This window comes from Procambarus clarkii, chromosome 67 (assembly GCF_040958095.1).
Source record: "Procambarus clarkii isolate CNS0578487 chromosome 67, FALCON_Pclarkii_2.0, whole genome shotgun sequence".
In the NCBI taxonomy this organism is placed as follows: Eukaryota; Metazoa; Arthropoda; class Malacostraca; order Decapoda; family Cambaridae; genus Procambarus; species Procambarus clarkii.
Genome location: NC_091216.1, coordinates 26,420,088 through 26,437,038, shown reverse-complemented (window position 1 = coordinate 26,437,038; position 16,951 = coordinate 26,420,088). Strand labels below are relative to the sequence as shown.

Here is a 16,951-nt window from a genome sequence, read left to right as displayed (position 1 = left end):
AAAATAAAAAAATCTAGGGACTCTGCGTGTCACCTTTCGTCGATTAGCTTATCGCTACTATTGGCCTCCTCCCCTTTCATAGGACCAATTGCCGGCCCTGCCTAGTCTGTCTGTCCTGTACCCGGACTATTCATCCTGCAAAGGTGAGTGAGGCTAGCCCCAAGAATTTTGGGGCTAGCCTCAAATAGCCCCTTTTAGCTTTTCTAATCTTTTTTTTAACCATTCTTGATAGTATGAAAACTTCTAGATACCTTTCCCCATTTTCAGTATGCTTTAGTATAGCTTTCTTATAACAGATAAGATGCTTTAGTCCCATAGTCATTGACTATTATTGATACTTTAGGCCATTATTGTTCCATCTGATTAATGCAAATGGTATACTATGTTCCTTTGCTCTAAATTTTGCATATGAGTTACTAGGAGGGCCCCCAGTGTTACCCAGGTCTGTCTGTCTCTTTGTCTCCCCTCTATCTTTCTCTGCCTATGTTTATCTATCGGTATATCCACCTCCCTGTTTCCCTTTCTATTAGGAAATTTATTAAAAAGCACAGAAACAGATGTATTGGTGTCAGAATTTATATTATTACTAGCTGTACCCGGCCATGCATTGCTGTGGCTCAGCAACGCATGTGCATTGCTGAGCCACAGCAACCTTCCCCTGTCTCCCAGTCCCCTCGTCCTCCCAGCCATTCCTCACTGCCCCATCCTCGTCCTCCCAACCATTCCCCCGTCCCCTCGTCCTCCCCTCCATTTCCCCCCTTTGTCGTCCCTTTGCCCTTGTTACGAATCTTACTAGGATTCTAACATTACTCTTGATGCTTATATTACTATTGTCTTGTTCTATAATTATTATAATATCCAGTTGGATGTTGTTAGATTATTGTATGTTATATATTGTAGCATGCTGTAGTGTGCCTGAGTTGCATTATATTGTATGAGGCTTTTGTGCAAGTATTTTCATGTTGGTTTCTCCATGTGGGGGTTGACCATATTTGGATGTGGCCAGTGTGGGAACTTGATGTTTAGCGAGTGGTTATAGTTCAACCTTGATTAATTCTTATTATTGTTTGCCAGTAAATTATATTGAGCAATGTAACAGTACTTAATACTCTTAAGATTAATAATGATTTGAATATTAGTACTACATTTTGTTAGTAGAATTTCCACAATAGTTTATGTGGATGTTTAGTTGATATTGTGGTAGGATGCCTGGCCTGGGAACCAACGTTTGGTCAGAGGCGTGGCAGAGTTGATCGGGAGGAGACATGTATTTTAAGTTAAGTCCGTGGTTATTGTTATTTTAGCTAATACTCGGTTAATTCTCTGGTTAGATGATTGTGCATTTATTCCATTAAGTAGTTCATGTGCTGGTGATATTGCTCTTTGCTCAATAAGGAGTTTGTATTATATTATTGCATGCTAAAGAATATTTCTGGCTATTACCTGTACCATTTAATTGTTATGTTTGTCATCCATAGCGTAGATATATTGTTTCCCCAAGTTATGCAGTGTTTTATTCCTTTACCCCTAGACACCTGTTGGCAAGGCCGATTATATATAATTAATCACTGCGGGGAAAGAACCGTACTGTCTCAAGGGTTGTAACAGCCCTCCCCGAAAGGGAGGGCAAAGGGACGACCATCCCCTTGTCCTCCTAACCATTCCCCACTCCACCGTCCCCCTCGTCCTCCCCACCATCTCCCACTCCCCCGTCCCCTCATCCTTCCTATCATTCCCCCTCTTCCCCATTCCCTCGTTCTCCCCTTAATCCCCTACTTCCCTGTCCCCTTGTCCTCCCCACCATACTCCATTCTCCTGTCCCCACCATTCACAACTCTCCGATCTCCTCGTCCCCCTCACCATTACCCCCTCCCCTGCCCCCCCCATCATCCCCCACTCCCGTCCCCTCATCCTCCCTACCATTCCCCACTCCCTTGTCCGATGCATTCCAAATGATCTGATGTTCCAATCACTGAAATATAAGAAAAAGTTAAAAGAACGAAATAAAAAAATAAACTATACTCAGGAAATGAACGGTATGGTAAACAGCACAGCTCAGTTCCAATGCAATGTCACACAAAATAATTAAATGAAAATAAATCAAAATCAATAAAAATTCATGGTGCAGATGGAAGTGCAGTTGTTCTGACAATGGGCGATGGCTTGTACTTTGAGTGGGGAGTCCTTATAAACAACTGGGCCTCTACCCTTCAGACTGAACTATTTGCCTTGATTCTTGCACTGAAATGTGTACAAATCTCCAAACTTGATACATTAATTGTAAGTGACTCCTTATCATCCTTAAATGCTCTCAACTCTTTAAGACATGCTCGTGTCCGAAGCTAGACACAAATACAACAAAATTATTAAGGATGGTAACAGAGTCCATTTCATGTGGTCTCGCATCTCATGTTGGCCTCCGAATGCATGATAGAGCTGATAAGTTAGCCAAAGAATCTGCCTTTAAAGGAGCCGTTGAGTGTAACCTTGGATTGTCAATGAGCAATCTGAGAGCAGCAGTACACCGAGAACTTCAACAAGATCTTGTAGATCTGAGGCAAAGTGAAATTGACACCAGTAATTCCATCTATCATCATATACTATCATGCAAGAGGAGCCACACATCTATGGATCATCCAATAAAATCAGCAGACTTCTAGATGTTACTACTGCTCGGCTTAGACTCGGTTACAAGAATCTCTGGGAATTCTCATTATCTGCCGATGTAGACCTGACCAAATGTAAACTGTGTCAACAAAATTATTCGCATACCCTCCGCCACTATGTGATGGAGTGCGAAAAGATACGTGAATTTAGAGACAATTCTATAACCAATGTTCCAACGATGTGTAAATATTTCATTCAAAATGATCTGCTACCAGAAATTTTAGCCAAATATACCCAGTTTGCTAACTGTAGGTAGTAACTAAGTGATTGTAACCTATCCACCGCTGCCCACTGGATGGGGGGGCGGTGTGCAGGACAAACATATCAATTTTGACACTAGCTCTCCACATATGTCTGTTGCTTAATTTAGAACCTGCACTTGAGGTTGATCTCGAACCCATTGTTGATGTGACGACTTATATTGAATTTTGTAACTAGCTCATCAAGATTGTAACTTGCTTAGCTAAATGAATTGTGGGGTTCAGTCCCTGAACCCATTATGTGCCTCTGTAACCCTTTCCACTACCGCCCACAAGATGGGTATGGGGTGCATAATAAATGAACTAAACTAACTAATATAGAATTGTCTCAGGATATCGGGAGACTTTTATTGTTAGCTTAAATCAATGAAAAACATGAAAAATTAATCTCATGTTTATTTCCACTTCTTCAACAGAATAGCCTAAGCTCCTGAACTAATAAGTGTACTATGGTGCTGATAAGCACTTAAGCACTCTTAGCTATTGAAGATAAGCAGATAAGCACTCTTATATTGTTTATGCTGTATTGTGCCTACCAATTTTTTGTCAACTACCATTCAAGCTGTCATTGCAATCAATCTCAGCTACCTATGTGCTTGAATATACTGTACCTACAATTTTCTCTCATCTTTTTTTCATTTCATGTAATCTGTTATCATTTTTTTGTCTATAATTTTTGCAAGTATTTACCTCCTTAAAATTTTCTTAGATTAAGGACCTGCCCGAAACGCTGCGCGTGCTAGTGGCTTTACAAGACTGTAATTACCATATTTGTATCCTCACATTCCTTATGTACATTCTTGTATATGCATAAATAAATAATAAATAAATAAATAAATAAATGGTGGATGTAGATCTACCGGGTGTATATGAGATGTATCTTATTGTCTCAATAAACGTACTTCAACTTGAGTAAATAAATGAAAAGAGGCGAGACACTTTCCCTGATCCTAAACAATTCTCACCTGCCAATTCTAACTTCATTATTAAATATTCATCGAATATTACACAATACTTGTGGTTTGTTTATGGGAAGACTATTAGAGATGTACGACCACCGCGGTAGTCGTATAAACTAGGATAAATCTGCTATTTGAAGTGGTCTCAGATTATGACGTAAGCAGGAAGCCTCTTATACTTGTGTAAGCTTGAGCAGGTCCTCAGTTTTCCACAGCGTTGTGTAGTGAATGCGTTAGTCTCCGCTTTATGATAACATTCAGCATTATTGCCCGAAATACGTAGATAAGTGATAGTCAACAACAGGGGTATGTATATCTTTGTAAAGTAGTTTAAAGTGATGCATTTTACGCTACACTGAAAAAAAATATAAATTTTAGAAGTGAAGGTGTGGTGTTCATTGAATTTACCTGAGGGCCGCTAACACTAGTGGCCTCGAGGAGGACAGGAAGCCGGCGGCTTGTCAAAGGACCCCCTCTTTACCCTATTGATCTTTTTAAGTTGGATTTAAAAATTTAAGTTTTTTAATTTAAACCGTTGCTCCACAAACAAAGAGCAATGGTTTCAAGATCAACAAGCCACAATCTAGGACTGAAAACATGCTTTTTCACATCCTGTGGGTGTGATGTGTGATTATAGGGAGGGAGGGAATTATCAGGGGGGGCTTTGGCGCTTTCTCCTGATAATTCCCTCCCTTCCTATAATCACACATCACACTCACAGGGTTATAATCCCATGGAACCGCCTACCCGCTGAAGCCGTAACTGCAAAAACTGTTGACTTTTAAAATATACCTGGAAGAGATCCAAGTGGAGGGGGATCATCTTGCCTGTTGGATCCAAGATACAAGACTCAAGTGGAGGGACCTTCGACAAACCGCCGGCGTCCTGTCCTCGTCGAGGCCATTAAAGTTTGTTGTCCCCTGGTAAGTCAGGTATATTATCTGCCGTCACAGCAAAATGGTAGAGGTGAATGTCAGGTGGTGGGCTGTGGTGGTGGTGGTTGGCGTGATAGCCTCTGGTGGCTTTGGACTACTACTGCAGTACTATCAGCAACAGGAAGAACCTGTAAAAGAGCAGCAACAACAGGAGCAACAGACTCGCCGTCAGAGCCTTCCCAACATTGTGGTGCTGGTGGCAGACGATCTGGGTATCGGGGACCTTGGCTGCTATGGCAACACCACTATTAACACTCCCAACATCGACAGGTATGTCAACTATACTGACTGTTGTTTAGTTAAGTACTTTGGTCTATGTTCTCGACTCACAATCGAGGATCCTAGACAGGACATAAATGGTTGGGTACGTTTCCTTTCTTTTAATGCTTTTGTTCATCTAGCAGTTAATAGGTACCCCGGAATTAGGCTACTGTTGTGGGGTTGCAGCCTCGGGAGAGTCAGTAGTTCAGCCTGATGGAGACCTTGATATAAGCCTAAAGTGATGTGTAATATAGACGACAACGTATAACTAAGAAGGACAAATGAAACAAGAAATTTATTTATTTATATACAAGAAGGAACATTGGGGTGAGAGAGAGTTCATAACATTTGTGTTCTTGCAAAGCCACTAACGCACAGCGTTTCGGGTAGAATTACATAAGCGCTTCCGTGTTAATCAACACATCTTAAAAAGTATAATATATGAAATACAATACTTGAATATATATAGGCAGAAAAAAGGTGACATTGTGATGTAAAAAAAAGTCTTAAGAAAAGGAAAAAATAAGTTTGAGCCATATTGGAAGATTTTAATCTGCACTCTAGGTACGCCCCAGCACAAGCCTTAAACCACTGAACCAAGATCTGTGCTATAAGTAATGTAATCTGGGATACAACTAAATCCACAAGGGGTCCTGAGGTATCGATCAGATACCAAATCAAGGTTTTACACATTACCCGCGTGCACTCCGGTGTCAGATTAAGGCCTCTGGACCCCTTGTGAATTCAGTTGAATCCCAGGTCACATTATTTATAGTCTAGATCGTTGTTCGTTGGCTTAAGGAATATGCTTGAGAGTACTCAGGATACAGGGTCGAATCCTCCTCACTGATAAATCACATTAATTTGATTTCTTTGTGCGAATGTCTTCGTAATATTGGCTGTTGAACATAAAAACAGAAGAAAAAGGCAGAAGGTTTAATGACAAATATATGTGGGTTCCTGGAAGTCATATCGCTAATGGGATAGCTATTAATCATCTTACTGAGATCGTTTTTAGTTTATCAATTACAAATGGATGCAAATTGTTAAAGTCATTATTAATTTTCATGTTTTATGGCTCTGTAATTTATATTCAAGCATATTCAATAATGTTTCTATTAAAAATGATTTTACATTTTGTTAATGAAGAAAACCTATCCCAATCAATTTGGTGAGAATTTTCTGAGAAATTAATGAATACAGCATTAGATATTTAGCCACTTATTACAGAATATTAATTTATGCTACACAATTCGAAATGTCAGATCTTTGGATGTTTGACTAACATAGAATGTATTACAATCTTTACAGCTTATTTTCGTCTTGTTCTAATGTTTAGTAGCCAATATTACAAAGACTTTGTTTTTCACATCACAAAGTCACCTTTTTCTGCCTATGTATTCAAGAACTGTGCTTCATTGGTTATACGCAAGTAATGTCTTGTTTCATTATTCCTATGTAGTTATACATTGTCACATTATTCATCATGTGTTAATTTCTTCATGATTATATATATATATATATATATATATATATATATATATATATATATATATATATATATATATATATATAATATATATATATATAATATATATATAATATATATATAATACATATATAATATATATATAATATATATATATAATATATATATAATATATATAATATATATATATAATATATATAATATATATATAATATATATGTAATATATATATATATATATATATATATATATATATATATATATATATATATATATATATATATATATATATAATATATATATATAATATGCAGCTGCCGCAAAGGCAGCTGCAAGAACAGTTAGTGATGCAGCGGCCAACATGCTGAAGCCAAAACAGCTCGGGTTTGGCATTCCACAAGGGTGTGAGGCGGCAGCCCATGCAGCTCGAGCCTTCATCACCAACATCACAGACGAAAAGGCCCTTATCAAGCTAGATTTAAAAAATGCCTTCAATTTGGTGCGGAGGGATGCTGTACTCCGTGCGGTTCATAGTCATTTCCCTTCCCTCTACCCTTTTGTACATTCATGCTACAGTATGGACTTAAAGCTACTTTTTGGCGAACATGAAATTGACTCGCGAGAAGGCGTCCAACAGGGTGACCCCCTTGCTCCTCTCCTTTTCTGCTTAGTCATCAAACAAGTCACAGAGGTCCTGTCCAGCGAGTTTAACATCTGGTTCTTGGATGATGGTACCCTAGCTGGTTCCCAAGACTCAATCCTGGAGGACATCAGAAAAATCCAGGAGCAGGGTGCAGTTTTAGGCCTCACCCTGAACCCTTCTAAATGTGAAATAATATGTTCCAACCAGGGCATCGTAGAGAGAATAGAGGGTCTTCTGCCAAATATCCATAAAACTAAACCTGAAGACAGCACACTCCTAGGAGCTCCCCTGGGGTTGAAAGCCATCGATGAGGTCCTTGATAAGAAAATCGCCGACCTTAAGAGGATGGATGGGAGGATTGAGGATATTGAAGCTCATGATGCACTCTACCTCAGTTAGTTACTTTAGTTCATTTATTATGCACCCCATACCCATCTTGTGGGTGGTAGTGGAAAGGGTTACAGAGGCACATAATGGGCTCAGGGACTGAACCCCACAATTCATTTAGCTAAGCAAGTTACAATCTTGATGAGCTAGTTACAAAATTCAATATAAGTCATCACATCAACAATGGGTTCGAGATCGACCTCAAGTACAGGTTCTAAATTAAGCAACTGACATATGTGGAGAGCTAGTGTCAAAATTTATATGTTTGTCCTGCACACCGCCCCCCATCCAGTGGGCAGCGGTGGATAGGTTACAATCACTTAGTTACTACCTACAGTTAGCAAACTGGGGATATTTGGCTAAAATTTCTGGTAGCAGATCATTTTGAATGAAATATTGACACATCGCTGGAACATTGGTTATAGAATTGTCTCTAAATTCACGTATCTTTTCGCACTCCATCACATAGTGACGGAGGGTGTGCGAATAATTTTGTTGACACAGTTTACATTTGGTCAGGTCTACATCAGCAGATAATGAGAATTCCCAGAGATACTTGTAACCGAGTCTAGGCCGAGCAGTAGTAACATCTAGAAGTCTGCTGATTTTATTGGATGATCCATAGATGTGTGGCTCCTCTTGCATGATAGTATGATGATAGATGGAATTACTGGTGTCAATTTCACTTTGCCTCAGATTTACAAGATCTTGTTGAAGTTCTCGGTGTACAGCTGCTCTCAGATTGCTCATTGACAATCCAAGGTTACACTCAACGGCTCCTTTAAAGGCAGATTCTTTGGCTAACTTATCAGCTCTATCATGCATTCGGAGGCCAACATGAGATGGAGACCACATGAAATGGACTCTGTTACCATCCTTAATAATTTTGTTGTATTTGTGTCTAGCTTCGGACACGAGCATGTTACAGTTATGTCTTAAAGAGTTGAGAGCATTTAAGGATGATAAGGAGTCACTTACAATTAATGTATCAAGTTTTGAGACTTGTACACATTTCAGTGCAAGGATCAAGGCAAATAGTTCAGTCTGAAGGGTAGAGGCCCAGTTGTTTATACGGACTCCCCACTCAAAGTATAGGCCATCGCCCATTGTCAGGACAACTGCACTTCCAGCTGCACCCGTGGTGCGGTGTAGGGAACCATCAGTGTATATAATTTGAGAGAGAGAATGCTCTGTGGACAGAGCATCAATATGGCTTAAGGCGTTGAGCTTTGCCTCAAGACGAAGCGTGGGCTGATCTCTAATTTGCTTCTTGGGTGGAAAGGGAGGGATTAAAACTGGAAAGGGTGTAACCTCCCACGGTGCAGGAAAGTGCCGCTGTTGTTTCTCTTGGTACAAATCATGAACCTGATACATTCTGAGTTGAGTTCCAGTTTTTGTTATCCATTTGGAACAATGCTGATCTTCAATAAAGAAATTCTGGAGGGCTTCTGTGCAAGGATTAGGATGAGTTAGCCTAAGCATTTTTATACCAATTTGACAGTTAATTTCAGTAACACGATCAACAACGCTCAGAATATTAAGTTCCTTTCTCATATTAAGTATCTTTGTGGTACGAGGGCACCCAAGGATTATCCTCAAGGCTTCGTTTTGCAATTTTTCAAGCCCTCCAAGCTTTCTTTCAGGCATCAAAACAAGCAGAGGTGCAGCATAATCTACTAAAGATCTGATGTATGCAAAGTACATCATTTTGACAATTCTGACATTGGCACCATAGTCTGAGTGATAACCTGCAACAGCCTTGAGAGCTCGGAGCCTCTCTTTAAACTGACGACAGAGTCTGAATACAACAGGACCGTACAGTGGCACCTCAAGGCCAAGGTATTTGAATCTGTTTACATAGTCAAGCTGGGAGCCATCAGACAGTTGCATCTTGCGAACAGCTCCTCCCTGCCATCACCAGATGTCTGTCCCTCCCCAGGTTAACCTACTTTCTGAGGTGTTCACCATCTTACAGTAGCCAAAAACTAAGTGAGTATGACCGGTTACTGAAATCAATGCTAGAAAAAGCCCTTAACCTCTCTCTCGATGACCTACAGTGGAAACAAGCCTCTCTTCCCGTAAGACTTGGGGGCCTCGGAGTTCGAACAGCAACGCAAATCGCTGTTCCAGCCTTCCTGTCCTCCTTATCAGCATCCGACGACCTTGTGAAGGAAATTCTACCTGCCCACTTACATCAGCTGGCAGGTGTACATGATCCCAATTTTACACGCTGTGCCACAGAGTGGGCCTCTCGTGCAGGCCAATCACCTCAACCACCATCCCCAAAAGCCCACAAGCAATCCAGCTGGGATGGCCCCATTGTAAACCAAGTTGCTGCAGAGTGCCTGGGTGCTGCAACAACACAACACGACATTGCTCGCCTCACAGCAGTAGCAGCACCACATGCAGGGGATTTCCTGTTAGCAACCCCAATGTCGGCAACTGGCACGCGTCTCACACCACACGCCCTCCGAATTGCTGTGGCCCTCCGCCTTGCTGCCCCAATCCACACCAGATATAGGTGTATTTGCGGCGAGGTGGTGGCTGACAGGTACGGCCACCATGGCCTACTCTGCCAAAGCACAGGGGGATGGCACTCGAGGCACAGTGAAGTTAACGACATCATCAAGAGGAGCCTCACCACAGCTGGATGCCCAGCTGAAAGAGAGCCCCGTTACCTAACGCCCCGTAACTCTGATGCTCTTATTGGTCGCCCGGATGGTATCACAGTGAACCCCTGGAAGAATGGCAAGCAGTTGGTATGGGACTACACGTGCGTATCAACCCTGGCTAACACCTACATTAACCTCAGTGTTGCACAACCAGGTGGCGCTGCCACCCACAGGGAAGCAGCCAAATCCCGTAAGTATAGAGAACTGGATCACCACTACAATTTTGTCCCCATTGCTTCTGAGACACTCGGCGCCTGGGGTAAAAGTGCTACCAGTTTTTTGAAGGAACTGGGTTCTAGGCTCATTGAAACAACAAGGGACCCAAGAGCTGCAAGCTTTCTTTTCCAGCGCCTCAGTGTGGCGATACAGAGGGGAAATGCGCACTGCATCCAGGGTTCCTGCCCGCCATCTGAGGAGCTGGAGGAACTCGACAACCTATGATAACCATCTTTGTAACCCATATGTAACTCCTTTTTTGTAACAAAGTTCAATTAAAGTAAATATATATGTGTACATACAAAAGAATGGGGGTGGTAGGAGAAGATAATATTAGTGTTCAGTGAGAAACCACAAGGTCTCCTCTGAATACTTTTTATTTTCTTCTCCGAGGCTATGGGTCCCCACATTGGCACCAGAGGTGGTACCCTCACAAAATTTTTTATTATATATATATATATATATATATATATATATATATATATATATATATATATATATATATATATATATATATATATATATATATATATATATATATATATAGTGACGGGAAAGTGTTGGAGTATTGATGTTCGGCAGTCCTCTAATGTCAGGTGTCAATGCCTGGTCACACTTACAAAAAAAAAATAGACTGCTTGCCTGTTGTCTGTGGTAAGTTAGAGGGAGGAACACGTAAAACACAAAGTATGAACAATGAAACTTTAATATATTTACTTTAAACATAAATGAAAAAGACAAATCTCGGGTAAATGACTGGTGTAATAAAATGACAGAGATAAATGCAAAAACACAATAGATTAAAGATTATAATGGTGAAATGGTGCTGAGAATATCGGCTTTAGCTGAGACCTCCCTTAGTATACGAAAGCCAGAGAGCTTAGTATGCCAGAGAGAGATGTCAACTCTAAGAGCACAAAGAATATTCTGAAGTTGATGGCTGGTCAGGCTCAGACGTCGACTCATGTAGATGGCGCTGAGGTGCAGGGTGCAGGTGTGCGGTCGGCGAGTCACCAATCAGGAGCAGGCAGGCTGGGATGGGTAGTTTGCTGGTTGACGACGAGCCGGCGTGGAGGGTGTGTGGAGTTGGGGGGGTGCTTGGGTATGTTTTGCCTCCTGGTCAAAACATTTTGTGCTACTGGTCACGTATCTTGAATGTAGCATCTTGTACTTGTATAATTTGACATAACTTTATGTAGGGAAGAGCACACTCAATCTCTCTTGAAAGAGATTATCGTCACAATATATATATATATATATATATATATATATATATATATATATATATATATATATATATATATATATATGTATATATATATATATATATATATTAGTATATTTTGGTAGCAGTCTTTCCTGTAGACATATATTATTAAATATGACCGAAAAAGTAAGATTAATAATTCTAACACGAATTTTCTCAATCTTTCGTACATTACGCTTCACTGTTGGAGGTAAATCAAAAATCACTTCTCCAAAATTCATTTTTATTTCTAGTCTGACGCGACACGGGCGCGTTTCGTAAAACTTATTACATTTTCAAAGACTTCACAAATACACAACTGATTAGAACTTACGTCTCTCTGATATTATATCTACATTTGAGTGAGGTGGGAAGGGTGATGTGGCATTAACACAAGACAGAACAGGAGGGGATATTAATAGGGTATTAAAAGTATCAACACAAGACAGAACAGAAACAATGGGTATTGAATAGAAGTGTTTGTAGAAAGCCTATTGGTCCATATTTCTTGATGCTTCTATATTGGAGCGGAGTCTTGAGGTGGGTAGAATATAGTTGTGCAATAATTGGCTGTTGATTGCTGGTGTTGACTTCTTGATGTGTAGTGCCTCGCAAACGTCAAGCCGCCTGCTATCGCTGTATCTATCGATGATTTCTGTGTTGTTTACTAGGATTTCTCTGGCGATGGTTTGGTTATGGGAAGAGATTATATGTTCCTTAATGGAGCCCTGTTGCTTATGCATCGTTAAACGCCTAGAAAGAGATGTTGTTGTCTTGCCTATATACTGGGTTTTTTGGAGCTTACAGTCCCCAAGTGGGCATTTGAAGGCATAGACGACGTTAGTCTCTTTTAAAGCGTTCTGTTTTGTGTCTGGAGAGTTTCTCATGAGTAGGCTGGCCGTTTTTCTTGTTTTATAGTAAATCGTCAGTTGTATCCTCTGATTTTTGTCTGTAGGGATAACGTTTCTATTAACAATATCTTTCAGGACCCTTTCCTCCGTTTTATGAGCTGTGGAAAAGAAGTTCCTGTAAAATAGTCTAATAGGGGGTATAGGTGTTGTGTTAGTTGTCTCTTCAGAGGTTGCATGGCTTTTCACTTTCCTTCTTATGATGTCTTCGATGAAACCATTGGAGAAGCCGTTATTGACTAGGACCTGCCTTACCCTACAGAGTTCTTCGTCGACTTGCTTCCATTCTGAGCTGTGGCTGAGAGCACGGTCGACGTATGCGTTAACAACACTCCTCTTGTACCTGTCGGGGCAGTCGCTGTTGGAATGTGCCTAAATGCCAACAGCGACTGCCCCGACAGGTACAAGAGGAGTGTTGTTAACGCATACGTCGACCGTGCTCTCAGCCACAGCTCAGAATGGAAGCAAGTCGACGAAGAACTCTGTAGGGTAAGGCAGGTCCTAGTCAATAACGGCTTCTCCAATGGTTTCATCGAAGACATCATAAGAAGGAAAGTGAAAAGCCATGCAACCTCTGAAGAGACAACTAACACAACACCTATACCCCCTATTAGACTATTTTACAGGAACTTCTTTTCCACAGCTCATAAAACGGAGGAAAGGGTCCTGAAAGATATTGTTAATAGAAACGTTATCCCTACAGACAAAAATCAGAGGATACAACTGACGATTTACTATAAAACAAGAAAAACGGCCAGCCTACTCATGAGAAACTCTCCAGACACAAAACAGAACGCTTTAAAAGAGACTAACGTCGTCTATGCCTTCAAATGCCCACTTGGGGACTGTAAGCTCCAAAAAACCCAGTATATAGGCAAGACAACAACATCTCTTTCTAGGCGTTTAACGATGCATAAGCAACAGGGCTCCATTAAGGAACATATAATCTCTTCCCATAACCAAACCATCGCCAGAGAAATCCTAGTAAACAACACAGAAATCATCGATAGATACAGCGATAGCAGGCGGCTTGACGTTTGCGAGGCACTACACATCAAGAAGTCAACACCAGCAATCAACAGCCAATTATTGCACAACTATATTCTACCCACCTCAAGACTCCGCTCCAATATAGAAGCATCAAGAAATATGGACCAATAGGCTTTCTACAAACACTTCTATTCAATACCCATTGTTTCTGTTCTGTCTTGTGTTGATACTTTTAATACCCTATTAATATCCCCTCCTGTTCTGTCTTGTGTTAATGCCACATCACCCTTCCCACCTCACTCAAATGTAGATATAATATCAGAGAGACGTAAGTTCTAATCAGTTGTGTATTTGTGAAGTCTTTGAAAATGTAATAAGTTTTACGAAACGCGCCCGTGTCGCGTCAGACTAGAAATAAAAATGAATTTTGGAGAAGTGATTTTTGATTTACCTCCAACAGTGAAGCGTAATGTACGAAAGATTGAGAAAATTCGCGTTAGAATTATTAATCTTACTTTTTCGGTCATATTTAATAATATATATATATATGTATATATATACATATATACATATACATATATATGTGTATATATATATATATATATATATATATATATATATATATATATATATATATATATATATATATATATATATATATATATATATATATATATTAGTATATTTTGATAGCAGTCTTTCTTGTAAACATATGTTGTTGAATATGACCGAAAGGGTATGATTAATGATTCTAACACGAATCTTCTCAATATTTCTTATGTTTTTCTTCACTGTCGAGGGTAGTTAAAAAATTAACTCTCCAAAGTTCATTTTTACACTATGAATGGTCTGACGCCTAAAAGCGGTTTGCAAGACACTTCTTACATTTTCAAAGACAATTTTACATACTCCGTTAATGCTTATATTCGTTTTTGGGGTGAGGTGATAGGACATGAATCAATGGGTACATTGCGTGTTTTATCTTGCTTCTGTGTTGAGTCGGGGTCTTGAAGTGGGTAGAATGTAATTATGTGTTAATTGGCTGTTGATTGATGGTTTTGACTTTTTGATGTGTAGGGCCTCGCTGATGTCGAGTCTCCTGTTGTCGTTGTATCTGTCGATAATTTCTGTGTTGCTTGTTAAGATTTCTCTGGTGATGGTCTGGTTGTTGTACAAACAACAGGGCTCCTTGATGGAGCCCTGTTGTTTGTTCATTGTTAATCGCCTACAAAGAGACGTTGTTGTCTTGCCTTGTCCCTACCTGGGGCATGTGAAGGCATAGACGACGTTGGTTTCTTTCAAGGCGTTCTGTTTGGTGTCTGGAGACTAGTACCAGTAGCAGTTTGTAAACAACATGAGTCTGACATTGTTAACAGAACACTATCGTTATGTGCTCTCACAAACCCAATGTACCTTCTTTTATATATATAAATAAATAACCTGCGTTTCCAGTTATATAACTGGAAACTCCAGTTATATTAACTCCTCCTCCCCAACCAGAGGAGGAGGAGAAGGTCAAGATGTACTCGTCCTGCATTTTGACACAGGCGTAGGCCTAAGTGTCAGTCTTTAGTGCGCCAAATAGGTCAGCTGCAGCGGCACGACCAAGTCAACGCCCCTCCTACCACCTGCGGTAGACCGTGGGTGTGTGGATCGGCCAGAAATCAAAGCAGTAATTATGTGTCGAGATTCACGATCACTGAAGGGATCGAGCAGTGTGTGGAGAAGGGGTCACCAGTCACTACCTGACTGCCCCAGGCACCACTCGTGTGTAAAATAGTCCTTGTGCCCTCCCTACCCAAGGTCGCGGTTTGTGTGTGCGACTGTCGTGTTTACACGAGAGCCCGCCAGGACACCCAATATACTGTATAGTGCCCCTACACTACATGTGAGAACTGCGACCATGATGCCTTGAAAGTGTCTATATGTGTATGTGTGTGTGTGCAGGGTAGAGTGCAGTGCCACCCAAGAACACACACGAAATGAGCCGCAGCAAATAGATGGAGCGTGTAACGACGAGACGTTGGTCGAGACAACAAGAGAACATTTTTTTTTTGAGTAAAGAGGAAGGAGAGGCATAGGTGAAGGGAAGTATGGAAGTGGGGAATACAGTGAGAGTTATGAAAGCAGGCGGGCTGTCCGCCTTGCTGACACGATGTGTGGGTATTGGCAGCTAAGCTAAGCTGGCTCCCTCTTGTCAGGGAGCTGTGAGTGTGTGAGAGGTTCTTCACATGTGTTTCACCATATATGGATGTCCATAGATGAATACTGTGTAGCATTCATATATACACACTCCGATGCTTCCACACATGTTGTTCTGTTTAAGGCTCTTTGTTTTATTATTATTATTTATCGAGTTGTTCATACACACATATTATTATTTATCGAGTTGTTCATATATACACATATATGAACTGTTCATATATACACATATATATCTCATCTGGGGATTATATACTGTGGGGCGGGGTTTTCATCCAGAGAATCGAGGCTCTTGGGCCACCAGCTGTGGGAGCGGGGCGTCTCATCTTGGAGCAATCTTTCAAACATTGGATCCTCTAACATTTCGATGGTGTTACACACCCTGATGGCTTGGTGCTGCAGTCTGATGTTTAGTGGCTGTATGTTCAGGAGTTCATGGAGCTCCTGGATTGTCTGATCATATGGTGGACGGTGTTTTGCTGCTCTCCTTAGCGCCTTATTTTGTACTGCTTGCAGTTTCTGCATGTTAGTTTTCTTTATGGTGTGTAGTGGTACTGGGGGATACTCTAGATGCGGCTGAACTAGAGCCTTATATAGGTGGATCTGAATGTTAGTACTGAGGCTTCGGAATCTTCTCAGTTTTCCTAATGCTGCTTTGGCTTTGTTTAGTCGGTCCCTTACATGAATTTGTATCCCTGTTCTATTTATCATAAGTCCCAGTATTCTGCCTACCTCCGCATATTGGATCGGATGGTGATCAAGGATAATGGGGTCCGGGTTTCTTTTCGCAATGTGTATTATCTGAAACTTTTGTTTGTTGGTGCTAATTTTCCATTGCTTCTCAAAGTTGTTTATGAGTTCAATTGCCGCCTTAGTCTTGTCGGCTAGTAGCGGCTTTGATGGTCCCGGTTGGCAAATTATTTGGGTGACATCGTCAGCGTATGTGATGTATTCTCCATGTTGGGGTTGGGGTAGGTCAGCTGTATATATGTTGAATAGAGTGGGGGAGAGGCAGCTTCCTTGTGGTACTCCACTTTTCAGTTCTATTACGTCACCCAAGTAGCTGCCGATATTAAGCTTAGCAGTTCTATTGTCTACAAAGCTGCAGAGAGTAGC

At 40.7% G+C, this 16,951-nt stretch overlaps 1 protein-coding gene and 1 long non-coding RNA gene across 3 annotated transcripts in view; one reads left to right on the top strand and one right to left on the bottom strand.

Moving 5' to 3' along the window:
* Window positions 1-16,951, bottom strand: part of LOC123767629 (uncharacterized) — a 38,175-nt gene that overhangs the window by 2,923 nt on the left and 18,301 nt on the right. Inside the window, exon 2 of the long non-coding RNA XR_006773988.2 lies at window positions 4,679-4,949. This is a non-coding gene — a long non-coding RNA (uncharacterized lncRNA). The remainder of the gene's footprint in view (window positions 1-4,678; window positions 4,950-16,951) is intronic.
* The window catches only part of LOC123767626 (arylsulfatase H), a 29,346-nt gene continuing 16,457 nt past the window's right edge, over window positions 4,063-16,951 (top strand). Inside the window, exons 1-2 of one of the 2 annotated variants that reach the window (XM_045757444.2) lie at window positions 4,063-4,192; window positions 4,840-5,091. In XM_045757444.2, the coding sequence (XP_045613400.1) occupies window positions 4,844-5,091 (248 nt within the window). In that variant the 5' untranslated portion in view covers window positions 4,063-4,192; window positions 4,840-4,843. Of the gene's footprint in view, window positions 4,193-4,818; window positions 5,092-16,951 lie in introns of both variants that reach the window. The other variant, XM_045757445.2, reaches the window with a different exon arrangement.